This window comes from Diorhabda sublineata, chromosome 3 (genome assembly GCF_026230105.1).
Source record: "Diorhabda sublineata isolate icDioSubl1.1 chromosome 3, icDioSubl1.1, whole genome shotgun sequence".
NCBI lineage: Eukaryota > Metazoa > Arthropoda > Insecta > Coleoptera > Chrysomelidae > Diorhabda > Diorhabda sublineata.
Genome location: NC_079476.1, coordinates 19,665,243 through 19,693,186, shown reverse-complemented (window position 1 = coordinate 19,693,186; position 27,944 = coordinate 19,665,243). Strand labels below are relative to the sequence as shown.

The window sequence follows — 27,944 nt, the reverse complement described above, 5'->3', positions numbered from 1 at the left end:
TTATAGACAAAAGACTTTCAGCTTCCTTTGGTGGTATATGTTACTCTACAAACCACAACAGATTTTCAATAAATGGTTTGTGACAATGGTACTTATTTTTTTATATGTATTTCAGTTTAAAGTATTGAATGGGTATCTATTTCTCCGAAATAATTAGTTAAATAACAACCATGACATTTTAAAATTTGAATTACATAAAAATTGCAACTAATATATTCGATCACAATTTTTTGAGAAGAATTGATTTGATTTTGTTTCTTTGAAATTTATTCGTGTAATTTTGAGTGTAGTATAATGTTGGAGATTATTGGGCATAAGGAGTTTGTGAGAATTATGTACCACCCCCATAATTAAGTTTAAAGGCTGTTATAAAACTTCACATTTTTGTTATTACCTAATAAGAGTCTCTTAACCTAAAGTAGTACCTGTGTCGCATTCAGTCGAGAAAAATAACATTCATACTAAAAATTGAAATTACGATTATAAGTCTTTTTTAATTTACCACATTAATTTCGTTTACACTTGCGAATTCGGGGCAGGCATGTATCCTAAATTTTTTCTTTGTAAGAATAAATGGATTTCCGAAAATCGGGGTCTATCGGCTGCATTACGTTTCCAACATTCACCCATCAAATCATATATTTCTCTAGGACAAGCTGATGGTCTCGGAAGGTACCTATTTACAACAAAATTTGGTATCATTTCAAAAATAAAGTCAGTTTTGAGAGAATTAGCAAAATTGAAGAAGAAAAAAATTGTTGATGACTATAGCAATAATGCTGTCCAGCAAAAATTTTTTTGTTCAAACTAACTGGGATTAGAATTTTTTCTATAAGTTATAATACCGTTAATTTTTAGTGAACGATACGATAATTATTTTTTTTAAACTGTCACATAAAAATATATTTCCTACCTTTGGCAGCCGTCGTTTTGATACCAATGGTTACTATTTTCTACAACTTGTTCGCTAGTTAGTTCTGCATAAGGTTGTTGAGTACAAAGCATCAGTATTTCCCACAAGGTAATTGCAAAAGCCCAGACATCACTTTTCGTAGTTTGCCGACCCTGAAACGGAAAACAATAAATTATGTAGTTATATTCAAAGATAATATCGTGTTTGGAATGAATTTTAACTGTATATCAAGTGATTTTATCATCTTAGATTCTTAAAACCGCTAATCAGAGTCTGATACCGGTTACAAGACAGCCTAGTAAAATTGAAACAGGCTTTAGAAGGCCTTTTCTGTTTTATAACTTTAGTAGTTCTCATTATTAACGATCATGGCTATATAAAAACGTGTTGCTTATTCTACATCACATGTTAATTGAGGTTTCAACTTTATTTTATGATTTTAATTAACTTTTCCAATATATATTAACGTTATCGTTAATAACATATAGGATTGAGATAAAGTGATGCAAAAAATTCATAAAATTTACAATGTTCATCTATAAAAAAAGTCGTCGCACTCTCATTTTTTATCGTTAGCAATGGGTAAATATCAATAATTTTGTTTTCATTATTTCTTGACAATCCTCATAATAATTGGTTGATGAAATGATATATATGATTCATCAATATGTTTCAATTTTATAAATACTTAAATTTGCAAAAAAATCCATCGATTATTGTGTTTGCGTTTGTTGCAGCTTCTTTGAAGATACTAAATCGATGTTATAAGTTGCTTTCAAAAAATTTTCAGATTTGGTTTTTGTTGAGATATTTTCTATGGGAAAAAGTACATTTTGGTGGTTTTGATTAATTTTTTTTTTCATTTCGGCACATCTGCAGCTATACAGGAATTAAATGCAAGTTGCTACATACTGACGGACAAAACGATAGTAAAATGTAAAAACACGTTATTTTGTACGTTACGTGAATGTAAAAATGGTTTGTTTTATTTATCTTTTGACATGAGTCAAAAAATAGTCTAAACAGTACCACTGTCAACAGAAAATATTTGTGGAACACCTAAAGGAAGAAAAACTTTCTACAAACTCCAAAGACAAGATAAAATTTAGTTTTACTAAGTTATGGTTTTGGATAAGGAGCTATCAAATCAGCGGAACGACATCACCATGGAAAATTAATATCCTTATGTTGACCCATAACACCAGCCTTAGGTAAATTTTTGGTTTTACAAGAATCAGAAATTAAGTGATATACAGTTTTAGCCAGTTCAGAGATACGATAAATAGTTTTAGATACGCCCAAATGAGCACCTAATTCATTACCACTTTAATTTAGGAGTATGAACAACAATCTTCCACTTAGATAAGTTACTAGAGATTGTATTAAAGGACAAAATATGTTTATACAAAATATTATTATCAATCTTAAATGTGGTGTACGAATCTGGATTATGTGATACCTTTTCTATCAGAAGTATACCAAGCATCTGGTTCAACAGTACTTACGTCAATAATAGAAAGTTCAGAGAAAGAACGGGATAAAGAAGGATGGGACATGAATGGGGGTGAGATTGAAGGTCCTCAATGGCAGGATCGCATGACCTGAAGTAGTAATTTTCGCTGAGAAGAATAACTACCACAACAATTTATTTGTTGCTGAAACTTTTTTCAATGCTGCCAGCAATAAATATTAATTTGGATAATTGTGTGCAGGGATAATTTAATTTTGTTTAATTTTCATTATTAATTTAATTCATGAGGTGTTTCCACCTTTTTTATTCAAGTTTAACGTTCAAAAGCTATTGGCGTCCAATTTAATATTAATTATTCCCTCCATCTGATTACCAGTTATTTATATACTTTAACTGAGGCCGAATACCACTTCCTGAGGAAGAGTCTTCAGCCGAGGAAGTAAGGTTACAAGTAATACCTTCAGAACGTTTAGAGATAGGTATAGGGACCTATTATATGCTGTGATGCTATTAAATGAATTGAAAATATACAGACTTTTCCATTTGAAGTAATAAAGTAAATGATGTTTGAATTGAACATTGAACAATCTATTATGACATGGAATAATGAATATAATGTTTGATAGTTCAAGATATCCTGAAGCATAAGCTTGTTGTGAACATTCTAATAGTACAGCGTGAGTTTCTTTACGATTGGCTGTCATAATACGAGGATGTATTGATATCTAGTTAGCCTAGACCAGTTCCATGCATAAACAAAATATTGCGTTACCATAGCAACGAACAATAACTTATTAGAAGTTTCAGTGTAGAGTTTGACGTCAAAAAAGTAAACCAGAGTTACCCAATAAATTAAAAGAAAAAAGGTGTCCACCGAAATTGGAGTATCGAGCCATCATCAAGTACCTGTATTTAAAAGGGTTAAGAGGTAAGCAGATTTACGAAGATATGCTTAATACCCTTGGTGTTCAATGTCTGTCGTATGCGACCGTGAAAAATTGGACTGTAAGCTTCAAAAGTGGCAAATTTTCCATTGAAGATGATGACCGATCGGGAATGCCAGTTTCTGTGTCAGTTCCCGAAAATATCGATGCAGTTCATGACATGATTTTATCAGACCGTCGAATTGGGCTAAAACGGAAATCTGAATCATTGAATATTTCATACGAAGGCGTTCATCATATAGTTCACGTCAATTTAGACATGAGAAAAATTGTTGCAAAATGGATCCCCAAATGTTTGAATGTTGACCAAAAGCATTGCGTTCGATCTGTGCTCGATTTGACAACGATGTAGACTTCTTAAACCGAATTGTTACTATGGAGAGACTTGGGTACATTTCTACGATCCAGAAACAAAGTAATAATCGATGGAATGGCGACACTCTGGTTCTCCAAGGCATACGAAATTTCGTATCCAAAAATCTGCTGGAAAAGTTCTTACTTCAGTTTTTTAGGATTGCAATGGAGTAATCATGATTGATTTTTTCGATAAGGGTAGAACAATAACGAGATTACTATTCGACATTACTGACTCTACGAGAAAAAATTAAAGAGAAAAGCTATCCAAACTTGTTTTGTTTTTGCAGGACAAGGCCCCTGTACAAATCTCATGTTGCCATGCAAAAAATTCGTGATTTTGGGTTTGATATAATAGAACACAACCTTATTCACCATATTTGGCTGCGTCCGACTATCATCTCTTTCCTCAACTGATAAAAAGTTTAAAAGGTCGTAAACTTTCTTCCAACGCGGAGGTAATAAAAGCTATGGAGGTCTGGTTTGCAGAGAAAGAAGAAACATTTTTTTTTGAAAAGTCTAGAGAGGTTGCAGGTTCGCTGTAATAAATGTATCCAATTAAGAGAAGTATATGTTGAGTAATAAAATATTTTGACATTGATATTTTTCTTTGGTTCTACATTAGGCTAAGAATTTTTCAATATATTCTCGTATAAGTATACTATTTGGTTTTAGCGTGGAATAGAATTGCATCAATCATTTTCATCTATCATTATAATTATAACTGTTGCTTTGCATTTATTACAGATACTTACCAATAATAGAGCTTCCCAGGACATCCACCTTAAAGGTAACCTAGCTTTTGTGTCACTGATGTAATAGTCATTTTCGTAACGATCGCAATACATGGCGTGATCAGACACTTTAACTGTGAAATTCTTGTCAATTACACAATTCCTGTAAATTAATGTACTTTATAAAGTGTGAATGTAGATTTGAAACAAAAAGAAAACTAGTATATTTGTTTATTCACGTAGCCGGTCATAGTAAATCGTTTAAACAAAGTCGGGAGTATCGTGTATGATTAATATTCGTCGCATTCAGTGATAGCGGAAGAGGTAGTGATCGGGAACGTGTTGAACGATCGCTGGCAAGCCGTTCTTGATTTATGTAAATTGTTAGTTTTTGTGTATTTTTCACATAAAGGCTCTATTGGTTGATTTTTGTTAAGTGTATTCAATCGAAATTATTTTCATTAAACTTGACGAGTGTTATTATGTGGTGGTACTTTCTCTATTTTTTTTTTTAAAGAATTACGATGTATATCCAGCATTCATTCTAAATTATGTGAATAGTTCATGCTCCGATTCATCTTACTCATCCTCCGAATTCAATCATTTTTCTTCTAAGAAGGCTACAACTAACCGTTTGATCAAAAAACACAGTTGATTTAACAAATTTCTGGTTTTGTTCTTGCTCTTGTCTCAGTTTTTGTTTACTTTTCTCACGTTCAAATTCTATCTATCGTTTCCGAAACATTTTGTTTGCTCCTGAGTTTGTAGCGTATGCACCAGCGAACGATTCCGCTAAGGTTTTACAACGGTTGCACAACGGTTTCGTCCGCTGAATGCGACCATTGTTTCAAGTGCTTATAGTATCTTTTACAGGATATTTACCGTGTTATTCATTTTGAACAATTTCATCGTTAACATCGTTAGTGATAACCATAGAAAGATGAATTCCATGATTCCATGATTCATATCTAATTCAATATTCATGTTAGAGGATACATGATTTAATGGTTTCCTGTGAAAGTTTACTCCTTTCGAGATAAATATTAATAATTCTGATTTAAAATTGCTGTGAAGTTAAAAACAGCATTGGGAAGTTGTTACATATGAAGTGTCACCAAAAAAGATAATGGATTATCTTAAATAAAAAACTAATGATACAAAACATTTAGAATTAATACTAACGTTGAATCCATGACTGGAAACATGTTAAGGATGGTGCGAAGACATATAAGAAGACTTCTAGTAGTCAAAAATCGCGACTTGTAGCACAACTTGTTTGTCAGAATGAAGAAGAAGTTGTCCAATTTTCCAAGTGTCTTTCCAGAAGTCCTAGCTCAGTTTTTACATTTTTTTACCTTTGGAACGAGCTATTTCATCTTGTTTTTATGGATGTTCGGGTTATTCTTCGTTCTTACCGAACTCATTTACTCCTTCGTATCCACTTGTAAATAGTCATAAAAGTAATGACTACATTTCACAGATTTTAATGTTTCGTGAGTTATCGTTTTACTTTGATATTGCACACGATCTCATTAGAACAGCTATAGTACCAGAATAACTAACCAAAAGGGGCTTAAATTTGCCGCTGCTTGTCTCAACAAATGAGACATTTTCTGATACCCTGAAAGTTGGTACGCTACACACGACATTGATTTGAAATCTCTTTTCTATAGGCAATAATATTATTTACAATAAATAACCGTGTGCACTTTCAACCTTCCAAACCAGTGATTTTTCCATGTATTTTTAATGAATTCGGATCCTCCTTGAAGCATTTTGTTTCAATATAATGTGAGTAGCTTAAACCGTATATGTTTCCCCTACTTTTCCTTCCGACTACTTTTCCGTATCCATTTAGACAAGTAATACTCAGGATGTCAACAAATATTTTTTGACGCTATGCTTATTTCTATATGATAGTGATAGTTATATCGACACCTATTGTGGTACAATCAGATGTTCTAAACTTTAGTTTGTTTTTCTTTTCTGTCACTATTTAGTTGGCCAAAAATCCGTTTTTTTATTTGTTGTTGCAATCTTTATTTTCCTATCCACCTCTATTGTTAACGGCATTCCACATAGCAAATACTTAAATATTCAATTGTGAATTCTTCGTTATCCATGGCTAATATTTTCAAATAAAAGTAGGTCTATTTTTGCCCGTTCTGGTAATAAAACGATTAAAGTACAACCACTAATTAATTTCATTATATGCATAAAAAATATTTAAAAAATAGTAAAACGTACCTAGCGGCTAAATCTCTATGAACCAGATCTAAAGATTCCAAATATTTCATTCCGGAAGCTACTTGTGTAGCTACGTATATAAGACATCCATAGCTGTAAAAGAAAATTAGTTTCATTGATTTACCACTTACTAAAAATCAAGAACATTTACTCAAGAAATATATAAAAGACATAAGGAAAAATTAAAAAAAAACAAACATTATTATTTTCATATTAGTTCGTAGCTTCAACACCTGACAAGTTTGGTTGTATTTATTTATGGCTGCAAATATGCGTAGCTACGACTACCTCTCATTATATTTTTTCTTTTTGTGTGCTATTCTTGATAAATTATGTAGCAAAAGCATATTCGAGCAGGCAGGCAGTTTATGGCATAATAAGTATAAAGCTTTGTACTTGAATTATTTATTTACAGCAGACTGAAATATATGAAAGGGCTTTAAAGAAACTAAGCAATTTAATTTCAGGAATTGAATATTGAAGAAAACAATGACGAAAGGAAAATACTATATAAAAAGACTGCGTAATCGTAATTGATATAAAGAGAAAAATAAAATCTTGCTGTCACCATGTATGTTGGAAGGGGGGATATCATTTTTAAATAAATATAATATTGAATATTTATTATTTCTTGTCTACCTTTCGCCTTTTAAGTATCATAAGATAAAACAGATGAACCCTTCTTCTCACGAGTACATTCACTTACTTTCTACAAATTATTTTTCTGGAATTAAAAGACGAGAAAGTAAGTGGAAAATCACAGTGAAGGATGGCTTATAATGCGCGAAGTTTCTTAGATATTAAATTGAAAACTCCTTAAACTCCTTTTTGCCGCCGCGTCGTGTCTTCAAAAGAGTTACTTCCTTTGAACGTACTTTAGTCTGTTGTGTTAGAGTTTACCAAGGCAAGCAAATTGCTTTTTGGTATTTAATTTTATCAGAAAAATTTTAGCAGCTCGTTCCTACAAGAAAACTTTTAACAAAATTTGAAAAAAAAAGTCGTTTATAAAAAAGTGTACATTGAAAATAATTATCAGATAATTATTATTAAAATATCTTTGATACATCGAGTGTTCAAATGAATATAAGGAGACAAAAGCGATCTTGGGTGCTAGTTAAAATTGGAATTATCAAATTGATTGGACATTTGAGAAACATACAACTAATATGAAGTAGAAAGTATGTTGATCCTTAAAGGAAACATATTTATTTGTAAATATAGTAACATTAATGATATCACAGATGTACGAATTAATGGTAAATTCACTTTATTTGCGGATGACACATGTATAACCTAGAGTGGTCCGGATATATAAGCTTTACAATCTATCTTGGGCAAAGATCTCATTAGTATTAAGTCTTGGTCTCATGCGAACGTCCTCCATTCAAAGCTTCAGTTTTATCATATGAAGGAACTTTACCAGGTCTAAAACTCAATAATAACTTAATACGATCCTCAAATTCAATCAAGTTTCTTTATCTACATATTGAAGGTGCCTTTCAATGGTCTGTATATGTAGAAAACTTGGTAAAAAATTATCATCTCTTGTAGTGCCATTAAATCTCAGTTTAAATAGCTCGATTCTCGTACTGTTTAAACAACTTACTACTCGTTGTTCGATTCGCATCTTTGCTATGGTTTGACTTTCTTGGGGTCTTGTAGTTAGCACCTCTTCGAAAAATTTGAGCATTTTTTAAATAATACTCACCCCTGATCTGGTTAAAGACTCCATCATCTTTAATGCCAAAAATTTATTCAATCACCTACCTCCCTTCACAATTAGTTGCTTTGTCAATAAAAGTGAAAAATTTTATTAGCACAATACAGCGTATATCTCTTATTTTTTTTCCAATGATCATTCTGCAGTATTGGTCGTTGCTCTTTCATGTTGTAGCCACATACTCTTTGTAGAAGTTGGAGCAAGTCGTTGAGCATCGCTTTAAAGCATTTGCCGTTCACAGTAATCTACCCTATTTAGTAACAAGTATATGTAATGACACATTGGGTCTAATAAACGGATTCCTGTTGCTCCAGATGAAATAATTTTGCTTAAGATGAATTTCAATGAACAGTTGTTTTTTAAATGGTCGAGATTCGGAATGACTTGAGTATATGTTATACGTGTTTTGCTATATTATTTCTCTTATAAATAGTTCATTAAGCTTTTAATCATCCGCTGAAGTTATTGTATTATCACTAATGTTGATGGTTTGATGAAAATCTGTTTTTCACGACAATCACTGAAACACAATCTCACTTAAACGTCTTTAGTTGCAAACTAAACGAGCTGAAATGCGTTTAAACTTAATTCTGGTAACAACTCATTAAGCTATGAGACTTTCTTTTATAAAACTTTTGACTTTTTCAGTAGTTTTTAATTAATCGCTACTCACGTCCAAATAAAAAATTTTGACGATTAATTTGAGATAACTATAAATTAAATTGTACGTAATACTTGATAAGATATCTAACAGAATCAAAACCAGACGATTTTCGATTTAGTGGTAGAGTAATTTTCCTCTATCTGTTTTGAAATATTGTATTGTGCTAAGAGGATCAATAACTTCGTAGTTAAGAATGAGATTTACATCATTTTCCTACATTGTTTCAGCTATCTCCAAAAGTAATGATCAATAATATCATTGAATATAAAGTTCACTTATCTGCTGGGGTTAGTACCGCGGGAAAAATAATTTTTAAATACCTTCAAAATACATTATTAAAATATAGTCGTCCATTTTTTAAATATTTCTATGATGATATTTCATTCCCTGTTGGATATAGCAAAACATATTCAGATAGTTGAGGCCTGTGAGACAGCTTACTACTTCCTGATGAGTAGGTGCATCAAACTCTCTTTTACTATTAGACAAAGTGGTCAGTAATATTTAATAGAAAACACTAATTTTAGTTTGAAAATTGCGAGTACACACTACCCTTTTCTACAGACATTTCCCTTGTTCCCATATTCTTTCGAGAACCAATTCATCAAGCTCTTAATATTTCAGTGAATAGTAACCATTAAGGCTCGGAGAAAATTACAGGAAACGGCAGCTGGTGGTTAATTATAAATTAGTTCATTTTTCTCTTCATTTTTCTTCTGTACTTTTGCTTGATAAATTTTATACGAATAACCCGCTACATTTTCCCACTGTTACTGCTTTTTCGCAATGTGCTCTAAATAAAACAAAAATAATCTGTTTTCATTCGGCCTACGCAACTCTCGAAGAAAAAACAAAGCCCAGCGTTTTTCATTGTAATGTGTTTTCGTTTGATAAAAAATGCAGGTTTTGGCGAAGTATACGGAAAAGTAAGTAAATATTGAGATGAAATATGGGATTTTATGAAAAAAATTATATATATATATATATATATATATATATATATATATATATATTATGTTTTTAAAAACTATAAAAAAAACTAATTTTGAAACAGACCTAAAATCAAGAACATTTAGATGCACTAATATATCAAAAGGTCTAAGAAATAAGAAATTGAAGAAAGAATATTTTCACAACAACCTAACCTCATAAAACTTATAAAAATTCAGTGCCATCCATAACCTAACCAATGAAAATTAATAACGATTTCTATAGTAACCACAATCAATATTTCGATCAATTAATTCTAACAAGCATCAATTTCAATATTAAATTTCGAAATTTCTGAATTGTATATTTAACAATTATCACTAATTATTATGGGTTAATTTTATTATTGTTATACATTGATACATATTTTTATATTGTAAGTATTTGAAAGCTCGGTATATATTGAAGTTAGTAGTGTTTTATTTTGTCGCATTCCCAATACGAAAACGATTATATATATATATATATATATATATATATATATATATATGTATTCTGCCGTTTTTGAGAAAACAACTACTTTCCTGGCTAATGCATCGAAGAATATTGAATTACAATTCCTCTGAAGATCGTCAATCGACCTTTTTTTCGATATTAGCATCTCCAATGGATCGTAATTGCAAGGAGAGGTTATATTAGTGACTAGTTTCGACGTTATTACCTCTCCTCAGAACAGTTTAACAACACTCGTTCGGGATTGAAACCTGAACTGAAGAGTACATCGTCAAAGAACGCTATTCGGTACATGTATTTAAACATTCCCCAGCGAACGCTAAGTTAGGTAGTCATCGCTAGATTTATACCTGACCAGTAATTCGCAGTTGGAAGTGAGGATGGTGTCACTTGGAGTTCGCTGAAAAATGTTTAACTACATGTGCCAAACAGCGACTGTGTTTGACGTTGTTTTCAGTTCGGGTCTCAAGCCCGAACGAGGGTTGTTAAACTACTCTGAGCTATGATGAGACGTAATAACGTCGAAACTAGTCGGAAATTATTGCAATTGCGAGCCATATGGAATTACATACATATACGGGAGCAATTAAAAATTGGTAAAATGAGTGGAAATTAACGAAAAATTGTTTTTAATATTTGTAAATGATACAAAATGAAAGGATTACAATTGGTGAAAGAAACGTCCATTCAACAATAAGAAATATATTGAAAAAATATGTTATTGATGACTAAAAATGAGCCAGTATAAATCGAATCGTATAATCTCGTATAATCTCGAATGGTCGGAATTACCAAACTGCAAACCCATTTCACTATAATTATTGAGTAATCCGACCATAATTTCAGTCCTTGACGATGAATACGTAGCTATTCGAAAGCTTGGAATACATATTGAAAAGAATTCACTTCAGTATTTGATTGCCACATTCCCACAAGAATATTGCAAATATATTTTTTTCTTTGATTACGTCTTCTTTGTTTGCCATCCAAATTAGTAAGAAAGTGACAATGGAGGTTTCGGAATTGAATGACTATCGGGTGACTAGAAATCACCGTGAATACTGTCGTTTATACTAAACGCTTACGCTTACGTGTATGTTAATAATTATTGTACATGATTGAAGAAAATACATAAAATCTATTAGGCGCCTATCTACACATTAAATACCAATATATTTCATTTCGTAAAATGAACTTATTCAATTCAAACAATAATAATTATGATCGTCTCTTTGATATTGATCACAAAACATTTGAATAATTAAGGCTAATATTCCGTCCAATTTACTCTTATAGGGTTGATCAAAAAGGCATTAATGCTTAATTTTTACTTTGCGTGTTTTCTCATCTCTGCACCCCTTTCATTTAAATTGAGAATTACACGTGCCTTTTCCAAAAAATATCTTATCGGCACTAATTATCAAAATTTACTTTATCGGCGTACTAATAAATATCAACAAACAAAAGCATAATATTCTGATAATCATTTATTGGATCCCGTTCATTATTCCCAAAGGATTGAATTGGTTTTCGAATTGAAATTATCCTTATTCCTACTATTTCGGACTATAATTCGACAAAAACGCAAACAAAGGAACAGTGATGGTTATCTGGTAATGGATTATGCTCATAGACGTGCCCAAGGGTAATACACGATACTTTCCATGATTACCTACTCAGTTAAATCTGTACAAGCATATTTTCTACTTTATCAAATCTCTCTATCTCTTTCGATAGACTAGATCACCAACATTAATACATTAAAAGCAACAAATTCAAACAATATCGTAAGTAATATCACTTGATGAGTAATGAAATAATTTGAAATTATTGCTGTTGATTTTCTGATACTGATACTTTTTTTAGTGAAAACATAATTGTAAATTATATGATTTTTATATATATTTATATTTATAATTATAAATAATACCTCTCTTTGGTTTTGTAACATCTTTTCTTTGTGTCTCTTGAGACATTTTTATTTTAAAATTCCCGTAATCCTCAAAGGTCCCTTTTGCCTTTTGCCGGTTTAAAATCTGTCTCTATTTCTTCATAACATTGGTCATTTTTTTGTAATTTATTCTTCCCGTTTGTAGGTTTTGAGAATAAAGTAAAAATACGAATTTTAATTAAAGCTAGAGTTGAATTCTGTCCATAATCAGTAATTTCTAAGAGAATGGCTAGTAAGCTACTATTGACAGGCCATGCTCATCATAGAAATATTTTTTTTTCTTCTAAATTGGTATGATAATGATCACGATTAAAATTTTAGAAAAATCAAAGTCATGAGACAGTGTAGCGGAAACTATATAAATGAAAACGATGCTAGATCTAATTTATGGTTGCTTTGTAAATTATTTTCTCTATTTTTTTTTGGTAATTCTCTGATTTCAATTTTTTTTGTCCTCAACCAGTTCATGATATATCATTTTTACTTTATTAGGTTACAGAGTTACATAAAACGTTCTGTTCTTTTAATGTTTATTCTTTCTATTTTTCACGTACTGGTTTTTTATTTCTTTTTTTTTTTGGAAACCCACATTAACTTGTTGATATTATTAATTGTTGTTTATTAATCTTTAGCTCCTTTTTTTTCTTACTATTTGCATTTGCGTATACTCGTAAACTAAGCAATGATGGCTTGTGTTTGATAAGATACTCTGTCTTTTCTTACACTATTTTCTAGAGCTACGATAAATAACAAGATGAGAAATGGGTCTCTTTGCCATAGCCCTTAGGATACTACAAATGGTTTCGATTTGTTTTCTCCCACTCTGAGTAGATTTCTTGTTTGGGAGTGTGTCATTTCTATTAATTTGCTTAATTAAGTAGTAGTATTTCAAATATCTTCAAGCAGTTCAGTAACTTTGTTCTAATTATAGAATCGTAAATTGCCTCTTAGTTTATAAATAGCATAAAACTGTTTTTCATATTCATAACAGCTCCTTAGTATTTGTTTTATTAAGAAGATTTGATCTGTCGTCGTTTTAGCTCGTCCCTCAATGCATACAGAATCGACATTAATAGCCTCTTCAATTTTTTGTTTACTGTTTACATAGGACATTTATTCCAATATTTAGAAAATAGATTGAGAAATTATTGATATATTTATGTGTCTAAATCGTCTTGATTTTATATCTCTTTTTATTTGAAATTAGTTTTGTTTATAATTTTCTAAATACAGGAAAAACTTTGACGTTCCGACGTATTGCGGTTTTTATCAAAATATAACTTGACACTGATAATTTGCGTATTTATATTAATCAATAGATCACCCACAAATATCAAAATATAAATACAATCAAAATAGAAATTAATTTTAAAGTAAAAAATTGATTTTTTCTTAATTTTTACATCGCAAAGATATATAGCAGCGTCAAATTATTCGTAGTTCATAGGTTTGTTTTTCTTATGTATGTGACCCCTTTCTAAAATTTCTCTTTTTCGTGTATTTTCTTCGGTTTTAAATCTAATTGAAATTATGCTTTCTGATATTCCGTGGATCCTTAATGCAGTTATATTTTTTTTACCATATTGATGACCTTTTAGTCTATTTTCTAAATATTGAGATGTCTGCCCTATGTTTGTTTTCTTATTATATTGCCAGGTTATTTGCGACGCACTTCATTTCATATAATGACAGGTCTAATATTATCAGGAAAATAAAAATTATTGTTAATTGACTGAAAAATTCGTTATCACACAAAGCCAGAGTGTACTTTCTACATTAGCAGTCAGAAATGTACTGAGAATCTCCGGCTAAGTAAAATTTTCTAGAAAAACAAAACACTTAATGGTATGTGGTGCTAACATATAATCAAGTTTGTGTACAGGAGGCACTCAATGATTTCATTCAAAAAATAATACAGTTTCCAACCATGTTTCATCTACTGTAGAATTGCTAGCTTCTTGTGCAGTCCCTATTTCAAGGGAATTTTTATGCAGAGAATCTTGCGGCAAAAATTACCATTAGGCTACAATAACAAGGACACTGGAGAGCAATAAAATATGGGCATGTGGCTGGATTCTAACTTTAGGTTGTGCCCGTTGTCCCAGCTTCTACAACTTCAAAGCCAAATTTAAAGTCGTCTCCTCTGATAAGCGAGATGACTCTCCCAATTTCATAAACCCAAAACAAAGAGCTTTGTATCTTAGCCACAATACTCCAAGTAGAGTTATATGCAATTTGGATTTGTATTAGATACATTCCTCCCTTGAAATCTTTAACAAGCTAAAAATGTAATTTGCAACACTATTAAAAACTTCCGGAAACCTAATTTCATTCAATAATACAGCGATTTGCTCAATATCAATTGGAAAAAATTAGTAATTAATAACTATACAGTAAAATTCAAGATTTAGTCTCTGCTAGTCTTCTCAAAATAACTCCCAGATCTTTATTACAGTTCTGGAGTGCCCCAGGGATCAGTTCTTGGGCCGTGATTATTTTTATTATTCATAAATAGCATTGTTTTAAAATTACATTCTAATGTTTTCCTTTACGCAGATGATTTTGACCAATGTCACTAATTTCAAAGTTTTGCCATTTTAAAAGTTTATCAAAAGTCATAATCAGCACAATTATCGTGGAATAAACTATTAGACCTATTCTTAAGAGTGTATTACTATTAAACTTTAATTTTTAACTTTTAAAACATTTGAATGAACGCTTACAAATATCTAAATAAATGATTATTAATTTTTTTGCGTCTGATGGTGAAATAAAAAGTTGTCCCAAGATCGAATTAGATCATTATTTTGTTTTTGATGAGAATTCGTAGGGTCTTGTTTAATGTATTTGTAAGTTGTCTCATCGTTTAATAATTTCATCATTTTATTATTATAATCTTCTGATTTAATAACAGTTTTATTAGATTTTTCTGCTTTCAAAATTTTGAGATTTCTATTTTTATTCATGAATTCTTTGGCTTTAGTTATATTTTGAGGTTTAATATTGTTTTGTTGTCTTTTGTTTTTCAATTTATTTTTGAAATTAGTGATAATATTACAAGTATCAGATCTTATTTTATTTTGAATTTCGTTATTTAGATGATTGGTGTTGCATTCAATATTACATGAGATATTTGTCACAGGTAATTTTTTGTCACTAGAAATATTTTATGCAAAATTGGGACCTAAAGATAAAACTTCTTTCACTTATCTTGTATAACAGAATCAGTTAAATCGGTTGTTGTTTTAATATTAGCTTATCAATTTTCTTAAAATTTTTTTAATTGCATTTATTAAAAAGTGCTTCAGTTGTTTCTCGACTTTTTTCCTTAAATTTTTGGAAAATATTAATAGGAATTACTTCATTTATTTTAACTATTATGTTTTTTAAATCATTTTCTAATTTTCTTATTAGAGTAGTTGATACGGTAATATATAGTTGTTTGACTTGGATAACAAATCTAGATAAAACGTGATTTTGGTATTCATGCTGCAGGCGACTATTTGTAAATTTTATATGGGATAATTTTAAATTTAGAAATATAGGTATTAACTTATCTTTTTTGCTTAATATATAAAAATTATTAACGACATCTAGATGATTAGAAGAGACTAGTTGTTATAGTATTTGACACCAAGGTATATTGTTGAGTAGAATCTTTTAAACTAGGTATCATTCTACAATTAAAGTTTTTTAAAAGTAGTTACTACTACAAGAGGGTTAGTGAATAGTATTTATCGTAAAGTTCAGTTTTATTTATGAATATTGATCTGCTTAGAAAATGATTTTACCATTTATTTTAGAACTTCTTTCGAAATAATATACGAAATACATGAATCTATTGCAGTACTCACCGCGAATTTCATTATCGACCGAAAAAGGACCTTCGGAAATGATCACATGAGTCAACTAGGTCAACCTCATACCAACCGTTTTTAACTTCTAGAGTATTTAGATGTAGTCTTTTATATAGCGTGATGACTCTAAATTTTATTTGTTAAGGGAAAATCAGATTCTTCAATATTTGTTTGAATGAAAATCGAAAATATACTAAAGTGAACTGAAGAAAAGTACATAACAAAACTAAATAATTGTATTAATGTTCTGTCAATTAACTTAAGCATTATTATTTATGTTTTACAATGTTACCGAATATAAGTAGTGGAAGCTACTTTAATTTCAGACATGGTGCACATAAACAATTAATTAGTTATTAGGGAATGCCTTTACTACACGTGCACCTCTGATGACAATGACAATTATTTTAAGAATAATATTGAGGAAATCGTAAAAACGATCAGTGATGATGGAAAATGACAACGATGCTTCACCGAACTGCTGATATAATAAGTTAAAACAAAAAATTATGGTTGAACAAATGTGATCAAAATTGGGGATAAACATATAGTATGGGATGATTATAAATACTATTTAGTGGGTGAAAAATAAAGTTGATGTATTCCAATGACTGTTTAAATCATTAAATTTTTAAATGGCAAATTCAGGGATATGACTTATCGTTCAATAGGTTTCTATTCAAAACTGTTATCGTTTTAAAAAATATTACGAAACTACCCATGGAATTATATGAAATTTAAAAACTAGTGTATTCGTAGACAGTATCTCTGCTGTACCTCCTACACACTGTTGATAAACCAGTAAAAGAAATTGCAGTAGCCACATTTGCAAATGACACATGTGTATTGGCAGTGGTAAAACTAATAGAAACTGGATATCTAAAAACCCAATTAAGTTGGGGTTTAACTTGGATATGAAGCTGCGATGGAACGAGCACATTAAGATGAGATGAGAAAAGCTGAATCTCAAATAAAAGAAATTATATTGGCTATTAGGTAGAAGCTTAGATCTGAAGCTTGTGTGTATATAGCGCATACAACTCTGGAGATTGCTTCTGCAGAGACCTAGGTGTGGAAAAGAGCGAGGTAAGTCATTATACAACATACTTCTGTTTATTACGAAAAGAGGTAGGACGCAAAATATACAAAGCAATGGTTAAAATTCTGGACTACTATTTAAATGTTAGACTGTACTGAATGATCACATGTATTGGCGATGTTTATGTTTATCTAAATTAATTTCTTAATATGGATGTTGCAATAATTAGATAGTTGCTAAGATCAATAGCTTTAACTGTCTGACGCGGGTTTCTATAACCAAGTTATCGTCTTCAGAGACTGAAAATAAACTCAGTTTATTCTGAAGACGATAACTTGGTTATCCAAACGTGCGTCATACAGTGCAATCGTGAGTGCTGGTATAGTGGTAAGGTAAACAGTGTGTTCAGTATGTTGATGAAGGTATTAAGAGTGCTCAAACTGGTTTTTGGAAATTATTATTGAAAAATTATTATTTTTTCCAATAATAAGAGATATTTTAATCCGCATTCATATTCTGTCATGTATATTTCATGATTTTAATAATGAAAATCAAAATAAAAAGTAGATATAATGTTGTTTATCATACATTTTCCATTGTTCAGTTATACTTTAATCTCTTTGGTACATCATAAAATTTTCAAGCAAGTGATGACGTTTTTTACTTCTATAGTAAAACAGCAAAACCAGAAAACAACCCGCTATATAGCAGTGCCCTAAATTAAGGTTAGCAAGTTTTAGAATTTAATATAAAGTTTGGTAATAAAAGGCGGAGATAAAAAACAAAAAAAAACTATTTTAAAAGCTTCACCAATTAGCCTTTTAAAAGTTCCACCCATTTTACGAGCTAAGTTTGTTTTTGTCGAACAAAAGAATACACCTCAAATGAATTTTATTCAAATATTTTTTATTAATGAAGTACGTATAAAATCGTACAGCTTTTAATTTGTGTGTTTCTTAATTAACTTTAGACGAGTAAAAACTATATTAAAATCAGAAAATATACTCTTATTTGTTGAGTTTTGCTTTTGTATAGCCACATTTCAAATGGAAAAGGGTACAAACAAGTCAATATTCATAAATTTTTTGAAGCATAATAAATATTTTAATAAAGCCTGATTGTGAATGTAGTAATTAGATGGAACAGTACGAGAATAGAGTTGTTTAGACACAGATTTAATGGCAAAACAAGCAGAGGATAATTTTTTCGTCCAAGTAACTGCATCAACCAGATCATTGAAGGACACCGTCAATATTTAGAGCACGAAACTTTATCGAATTTAAAGATCGAAGTTATTGTTGAGTTTTAGAGGTTGTAAAAATCCTTTGTAGGATAAACCTAAAGTTTTCCCACTGTTTCAACAGAGCCCGTTGTCAGACCAGGACTTGATAGTAATGAGATCTTCGCCTATGGTAGAATTCTATATCTGGACCATTCCAGGTAACACTGGTGTAATCCTCAAATAAAGTGAATTTACCATTAATTCTTGAATCTGTGATATAATTAATGAATACCAAAAAAATTGAACCTCAAACTGAACCTTGAGGTACACGACTGCTAACTGGTAAATTACTTATTAAATTACATTGCTCGTACCAATTGTTTTTTACATTCAAGGTAAGATACAAACCATTTTAAAGGAACACCTCGGATGCCATAATATTCTGGTATATTAATCAGAATATCATGATAAACACAATCGAAGGCATTAGTGAAATTACAAAAAAAACGGAGTCGTAAACAATTTCTTATCAAAGCTAGTAATTATCGCACTATGAAGCTCGTGTGATTAGTTCTGTACTAATTCCCAAGTCCATTACTCGTTTTAATTGAATTTCACATATATCTGTGGAATCACTTATGAAGTCATGCTAAATTCACTTTACCGTACTCACAGTTCTAGTTCTAGCCAAACAAATAAATTATCTTTTATCATTATAGCACAACTAAAATCCCAAGAGTTACTTTTGAAATTTCTGTACATATTTCGTAAATGTAACTGACATGTTAGTTTTTTCATCATTGGAACTGATCATTTTGGAATAGAATAATAATAGAATATTTAACGATAAAACATTTCGATACTTAACGATAACTCTCTTGTAGGGGTTAAATAAAGGATAAAATTTTCTTCACCTTCACTTTGCGCTGGTGTCGAAAATTTTATATTGATATTATAAAATGGAAAACATATAATAACTGTGATGTGAAGTTATTGCTAAGGAAGCTGGGATAATTTGAAGATGACGCTATTTGGTTTTCTAAGTATATCTCATAACAGCTTTTGCTTACAAACTCTAAACTTGGTGCATTGAATAAATTATATTTACCTCAGCCCTGTGTTTTTATTGCCATCCAATAATGATAGCACATTTTCACTAAAAATACCTCATTGTTTTCGAATTTATGTATATGTATAATGTATATCTGTTTAAAGCGTTTGAGGACTCTCTGCAGACAATTTGTATATTTATTTTTCTAACTTTATTCAGATCTATGGTTTTTGTTGTACGTATTTCTAGGTTACATCATTAGCTACTTATTGCCACCCCTATTTTCAAGCTTGGTACGCACTTTAATAAGGAATAGAAATTACAAATTTTACGAAATAGATCCCTTCTAAAAATAAAATTGATTATTGCCATCAAGGAACAATTGTATTGTTTTTTACTATTATTGTCACGAACAGGTCCGAAACATAGGATATTTCATGAAGTCGGTCCTGTTATAATAGAATTCTATAATTTGGCGAATTCTCGGTACATTTGGTATAATTTTTATAAACAGCGGCGAGTTGTTTATATTTTTTTTAGAACTAATTTCTTTAGGAAGGTCTTTTTATTTATTCTTTTATTTGTTTATTTTCTACAATATTTGAGAGCTTCATTTTGGGTATATAAACGAATTTTTAAGCGGAGTTAGTTAGTTTATAATAAATAGTCATAGTTAACGCGACACGTTTGATATACTTTTTATAAACAGTGGCGAGTTGTTTAAATTTTTTTTAGAAATAATTTCTTTAGGAAGGTCTTTTTATTTATTTCTTTTGTTTGCTCATTTTCTACAATATTTGAGAGCCTAATTTTGGGTATATAAACGAGTTTTTTAGCGGAGTTAGTTAGTTTATAATAAACAGTCATAGTTAACGTTACAAAATAGAAAAGTGACCGGTGAATTTAATGGATTAGTTAAGTCTCATTTAAATGAATAGAGTACATAAATATGTATATAAATTCACGCCAACGATGGAAATAGCGTAAGATAATAAGAATAAATAGTAAAAACATTACATTATTTTAGAGAACGATCTTGGACGGCACAAACGACAATCAACGTTACAAGTTCCACCATAATTTGAAAAAAAGATAGGTTGTTAACGTTATTCTAAGCAATTTTGATATACAGTTAAATGTTTCTCACTCCTTCCGATATCGCAACATTCAATCTGAGAAAATCTGCAGATTTAATAATTATTTTTCGGTTCTTATTTATAGGAATGAAGCACTGAAGTTTGATATACCAAATTCGCATTTCAACAGAGACATCGACATCAATGAAACAATGCTCTCTTAAATTATGTCTATTACATCCTAATGCCCTTTGTAGCACCTCTCACAATATAACGAAACAATCAGTTGAATATTGAATAGGGTAAGATTGAAACGGGTTCGAACGTCGGCAATGGATAAATTGGCCGATCATGGATGTGAAGAGCGCTTTGTTTCCCAATCGAGTTTTAAGCTCTAAACGCGAATATTTCCAAAGGGCTCTTAGTCCGCAGTTATAACAAATATCCATAACGGGAGAACTTAGTATCTTGAATTTTATTCAAATAATATGGAAGTGAAGCCAAATAATCAATTTTATACTATAAATTGGCTTCAAGTACTGAACCATATTTTCGATTATTAACAAGACAAGACTCTTTTATGCTTATCTCACTTGAATATCGGATACTATTCTTTTCGGTCGCTCGAAGTCACCATGCATAAACCGTTTGTCCTTACTTGTCGTAGTAACAGCATTTCTTTTTTAAATTAAACTAATTATTCGTTCAGTATCTTGAGTTTGTTTCTTCAATAAAATGCCACTGTTGAGTTTTTTCCTCTTGATTATAGGAAAGAACCACAACTCGTGAATATTTAACTAACATATAAGCTTTGTTCGCGGTAGATATCTTGAACATGTTCTGTCACCAGATTCATGCGCAGTTAGTAATTGTGCGTTCGCGGTTCTAATAAAACATGTTCAGGATTTGAAATCCTGTGTTAGTGGAGCACAGATTTCTAGTTCCGAACATGTTCTAAATACGTCCAATGTATCCTGGGACATTGGTAAGGATGTTTAATCTGGCACATGTGCATTTATCCTTTTTGTGATAATTATATTTAAAAAATGTGATAGTTGACTTTATAGGTACTCACAAATATCAAGAATAAACCTTCGGTCAGTTAATCATATACATTTTATTCTCTTAGCTAGTTTTGAATTTATATTATAATTTTGGATGTTTGAATATAAAAATAAAGTAATGTAAGGAAAAGTAAAGCGACAACCATGGTGTTCGAAGACGAGTTTCGAACATTCTTTTTTGTGCTTTCGTTTTTCATGATCTACGGTCAACCATAATAAAAAATGCAACGTTGCCGCTGTTAAGAAAATAAATCCCAATATACTATAGGAGTTTAACATATTTAAAAATACTAACTTAACTTAACTGCCATGAATGTGCCGTGTTGGATGTTCTACCAGAGAAGGAACAAACATATCTCTATTTAATTGTCCGAAATATGAAATTAGGTAAGTGATTTTTTTGAAAATGTGAATATTAAGTAATTAGCTATATCTATAAAGATTTATGTTATTTTTTTAATTTCGTGTAATCTTTTTATTCCCATCACCATCTGGAGGTACGATAAAATTGTTACTAATATTTTTTAATGTTGGAAACAAACCTTGGGATATTCATCCAAATTTTCCCGAAGAAAGATTTAAACAAAATAAGTTCAAGAAGAATCTGCATTATAACGCTGTCCCGTTATTGAATGGATGAAAAATAGAAATTTTTGATTATAAGTCTTTGTTAAGGTGTCATAATAAAGTATAGTTCTTCCAATATCAATTGCAGAAGACAGTTATGCGAGGAATAATCAATATTTTACATCTTCAGCTTACTAGGGATACTATCTTACTGGAGAAGAGTTTTTCCGTTCAGATATCGTTTTCTGGTGTTAAAATCACAAACAACATAGCCTCAAATGGAGTACTTATTTATTGGTTATTTCAATACTTGATCTGAAAACAGCCAGTCATCGGGCGATCATATTGCAGAATTTTTTATTTATGAGAACCATATGAAGTCTATTTTTTTAAATTTGATAATCGTTTCTACCGAATTGTGACACTGTGAATTGTCTTGGGGAAAAAAGGCTCATATCCACTCAAATGCTTTCCGTTTTATTCCAGATTATTACTGGTGAATCAGAGTTTCAACTATCGTTATATATTGAAGTGAATAATTATTTTTATTTTGCCTAAATAGCTTTCAACAGTGTTCTAAATCACCAATTCTTTTTTTTTGTTCTATCATGAGGGAATGTGGCATCTATTTGGAACGAAGTTTCTTCATCCTCAAATGTAAAATTTCAAGTTGTGTTTCTTATCATAATAATCATCGAGCATTGTGCAGAAGTTGTTAACTTAAGAAAACTAAACAAACAAATTATTGGAGAAAAAATGAGATAAAAATTTGTCAGCTGCCGTTTTAAAGACGGTACTTTGAGAGAAAAATGAATAAGAATGTGGTCTAACCCCAGTTCCGGGGCTATTGATCGATTTAATATGTGATTCTTGCATAAAAACGCGAAAAAATTAAATCATCTAAAGTCTAGATAAAAGAGGTAAAAAAAGTTAATTTAGTATAAAATACCTTCATAGTTATATAACGTGTGGAACTCCAGTTTACCATTTTTAACAATAGCAAATAATGCAGAAACAAAAGTCAGTAATGAAAGTATTGGATATAATTGGTAGAAAATGTGAATTATGAATAATCCATCTATATTGGCACATCAAGTTTAATCAAATAGTAGCCAACAATTCGTTATTGGTTTTGATGAATAAACAAATATTTGATGACCTACAATTACACCCATCAAAGTAAATAATACTGAATTATTCATATGTCGTCTATAGATTTCATTATGGGCGTAATCAAGTAGTTGATAGCAAACACGTCGGGCTTTCTACCTATAAATTTTTGATAAAGCCCAGCAATAATTTCCTGATTCTATGGTTTGAAACTAACCAAGCTCTAAGTTTCAACGTCACCATTTCTCTCTAATATTAAACATATCAAGCCGGAAATTACTAGACGTGATCTCATAATCCGTTCTGCATTCACAGCATCAAAATATAATTCGAAATGCTCTCTATTATATTTTGAATAATTTACAATGAGCTCCATTTGTGTTTCCAACAAACGCAAAAGGCAACACACAGACTTTCGCTTAATTCCTATCCTGAACGGTTATTATTCAAATTTTAGAATAACGCTTAATGGAGAAATTTATTATTCATTTAAAGGGATCTGCGGATCTTTCCAACTCGCTATGTTGTATATTTGTAGGTTTGGTTTTGATCTGTTCTCTTGAAAATACAACTGTCATTAAAGGATTATATTCTTGTGATATGTTTCTCAACGAGAGGAAATATCTTTTTGTCTGAATATAAAATGGAAAAGTACCCATCAATATCCTAATAATCTTGCATGGTTGGAAACAATAAGACCTAATATAGCCTCTCATTTTACTAATTGGATAAAAATATTTCTCTTGAGATTATCTATTACATTAACCCTACCGATTTGTTTAGGTTTACTTTAGGTAGCTTAGAATATTTAATGAGAATATAGTGGAGCTCATAGTGTATGTACTACAAACTTTTTCATCTTTACACACTTCTAGTTCCCTATTCTCTTTTTAAAGTGTACTTATTTCTGAATGTTTTTAATCACGGTGTAAAAATTAATTTCTGTGCTTTAAGAGATATTTTTAACGGCACCTTCTCTAATGAACAGCATAATCACAGGATCAAAGAGTCCGGTCTCTTTAAGACGTCGAAGGCAGTTTGGAAACGATTTGGAAACCTCTCAACTATTTAGTTCGAAAAATCCACATAAATACCATATATTCTACATTGGTATATTGTGAGGTTTGTCCTATATTCATTATTAAATTCATTTGTAGTTACCTTGTATTATTATTTTAAGTCACTGTCAGGTATATGTCTTATGTCAGTAGTTTAGTTCTCAGTTTATTGCAGCTATTCCCGAGGTTGTTTATTACAAGGTTATGATAAATCACGAATTATTTGGAAAATTTTAAGCACTCATGACAATTAAAGCATTTTAGATTTAACACTATTAACATTTAGCCAATTCATAGGCGTTTGTATTACTTGGTTGTTTGAGTGTATGACCATTAACCTTTTTTTTTTATTTTACTCTTAATCACACACATATTTTCAACATGGTCAAATCGAAGATTTTTAAATTTTTTACGATAAGGCATAGATTTAACTCCTAAAAAATGAAAAGCACAAAAATAGGGTTGATTTTGAATAAGGGGGTAAGTAAAGCTTAAAATCGACATTTTTAATGTTTGTTACCGCTGGCTCCTGGCCTAATTTTGTCTCTTCTAAAATTCTTCAACTGTCTAGTGCGAACGCAAATTTGTTGTATGGAAATGGTAAAAATTCTAGTATCATATTCAAAAAGCAAACCTGGATAGAGGCAATTTCAAAAATTTACAGCACTTCCTCAATCTCCATTATCATATGAAAACTTATGAAATACTAATGTTTGGTTACTTTGATAATTTGAGCAATCTTACGAAATGTTTAAATCAAATTAACAAAAACGGCTATTGGTCGATTATATTCTCTAATCCCCTTCCTCCTTTCTTTCTATGCTAAAACAATTATCAGATAATATTAAATATATTAAAAATACTAATTGACAATCTAATTTGTCTTATAAAAAGAGATAATGATTACTGCAAATTTTCTGATACGGGATTTAAGTTCAAAAAGCTTTCCATTTCAATGAAAAGTCTGCCACACATTTTTCGTATGAATAGATCATTAAAAGTTTTAGTTCTAAGAGACGTAGAAAGGTAAATCATTCTGTGCCGTGTGATTAATCAGATTTTCCGTTTGTTTGTCAGCTTTAATTTCAACATTCTCTTTCCTCTACAGATAGACTAAATTAATAGTCGTGAAATATTCAAATAATTTAGGAAATTATCATTACTTGGTCTTTTATATCATTCATTTAATGAACAAATAAAGTATTCGTGAAAGAAACGAGGAAACTCAACCCAATGTTATCAAAAAGTGTTCTAATTAAAAAAGACGGTTTCAAAATCTGACGATGTTGGTTGATAAACTTTTGAAAAATTCCAAAACTACTTTTTGAATGAACATTATCTCATTCCATACATTTTATAATCGTATCGAGAATTGAACACTAGTTAACATGACCATAATCAATACTTTTTTACCATGAAAATACTTGAGTTGCTGATATTCAAACAAAGAAACATATGAGCGAATAAATAATAAAATCAGTTCTCATTCCAGATTAGTGCCTACTTTTTTCCCGTCGTAGATAATCAACAGGAATATTTCGAAGAAATATACGCAGACAGATTCGGCCAATGGAAATGCATTTATGTTTACGATTTCATGTTTTCATTGGTAAACAGTGGTTATGATGAGTCCACGTGGACTGACGGTTTGTTAGATGTTCACCGAATTTTATACGGGGAGTAAACATTATATTTCATCTCGCATAACTGTATTCTGCAATAGTGTCGCACTACCTCCCGATCACCTATCAGGTCTAATTCATATCAACCTCACAACTAAATAGATCAAGCAATTAGTCGATAGCCAAATTATGAACGAGCTGCTTGAAAGAATAAATTATTATGAAATATAGAAGATAAAATACAAACAAATGTTTATTATATTGAACAATTATTGCGACATAAACATTCTATTGAGTATTTTCTTTTAAACGAAGTGTTAATATGAGTAATATTTTTTTATTTTATGTTAATGTTTTTATAAACAGAAAATATACGAGGATGATCCCGGGAGAAACTGGCCTGACCTAGAGATGGCGGTAGTTTCTTGAGAAATACCACTGTATTAGAAAGTACACAATCTATACAGGATATTTTTCAAGTTTAAAGACCCCACGTTTTCGGTGAATATGTAAACAAGGAAAAAATTGGTCATTGTTATGTGATACAAAACTTTTATTTTAAAGACTGTCTTTCTTTCAACCAATATAAAAGCCGAACTAGATTCTACTCTGGGTGAGACTGTACAACAGTAAAATATTGGTTAGCAGTGTTTAAACGAGGCCGTATGCACTGCGAAGAACAGAATCGCAGTGGTCGATGTTTGTCGAAGAAAAACCACCGAATGATCGTTGACTGAAAGTGAGTGAGCTTGCAGACGAGAAAGCTGTGCACAAGATAGGTGCCGCATTTGATCACAATGGAACAAAAACATCGTGAAGATATTTCCATCGAGTGTTTGGCAATGTTTCACAAAAATATAGCCAAATTTTTGCGTTTCATAACCAAGGATGAAACGTGGGTCTGTAATTTCGTACCCGAAGCAAAATAACGATCAAAATAATGGACTGAAAAGTTAGAACCAGATTCAAAGAAGGCAAAGATCGTTCCATCTGCAGGCAAGGTCATGGTGTCGGTTTTTTGGGGGTTGCGCTGGGATAACCTTCTCTTGAAAAAGAAAAAAACTTACATCGGCGAGTCTTATTCGATCTCGTTGCAACATTTGAGCGAATCAAACAAAAACAGAAGTGTTGTTTCATCAAGACAATACATCAGCTCACACATCCGTTATTGCAATGGCCAAAATTAATGAATTAAAGTTTGAATTGATAACTCATGCACCCTATTCGCCAGATTAAAGCTCCTCGGATCATTTTCTGTTCTCAGACTGGAAAAAATAGCTCGCTGGTTTTTACGTCGGCCCCTCTAATCAACATACATGACTTTGAATTTTTTTCCAGAACTACATTTGCATATTCAAAAAACACGGCAGCGCTATTTACAGAATAGTTGAGACGATATTCAATAAGCTGATGCAGCTATTATTAAAAGAATTATGAAAGCAGTGAAGGACTCTCTCAATAAGAAGGTGAAAAGGTGTGAGAAATCACCACGAGTAAACGTGGAAAAGATCTGAAAAAGTGATATTTATTGTACCTTTATGATGAAATTTGGATCTATTTGAATAATACGTACACACATACATAATACACACAAGCTTTATATTATTTAAGAAGTAGATAATGAAAGTTATTATTATCACAAATAGTAATTCTTTTGTCAAAGAAAATGGTACAACATAGAGCATAATAAAATAAGTAATGAACACGTAGAACAACGAAACCCTCTTCTTGTTAAAAGTAAATTAAGTTGTGTGAAGAACTAAGTCCTTCATTGTCACTCTCGAAAAACCAACAAGTTTAAAATTGAATATCAAATAGTGAAAACTACCTAAGTACC

At 30.8% G+C, this 27,944-nt stretch overlaps 1 protein-coding gene across 1 annotated transcript in view; it reads right to left on the bottom strand.

Annotated features, from left to right (window-relative positions):
* Window positions 1–249: 249 nt before the first annotated feature.
* The window catches only part of LOC130441137 (discoidin domain-containing receptor 2-like), a 442,354-nt gene continuing 414,659 nt past the window's right edge, over window positions 250–27,944 (bottom strand). Inside the window, exons 15-18 of the mRNA XM_056774687.1 lie at window positions 6,664–6,756; window positions 4,438–4,579; window positions 914–1,065; window positions 250–676 (exon numbers count right to left, since the gene is read on the bottom strand). Of these exons, the coding sequence (XP_056630665.1) occupies window positions 517–676; window positions 914–1,065; window positions 4,438–4,579; window positions 6,664–6,756 (547 nt within the window). The 3' untranslated portion in view covers window positions 250–516. The remainder of the gene's footprint in view (window positions 677–913; window positions 1,066–4,437; window positions 4,580–6,663; window positions 6,757–27,944) is intronic.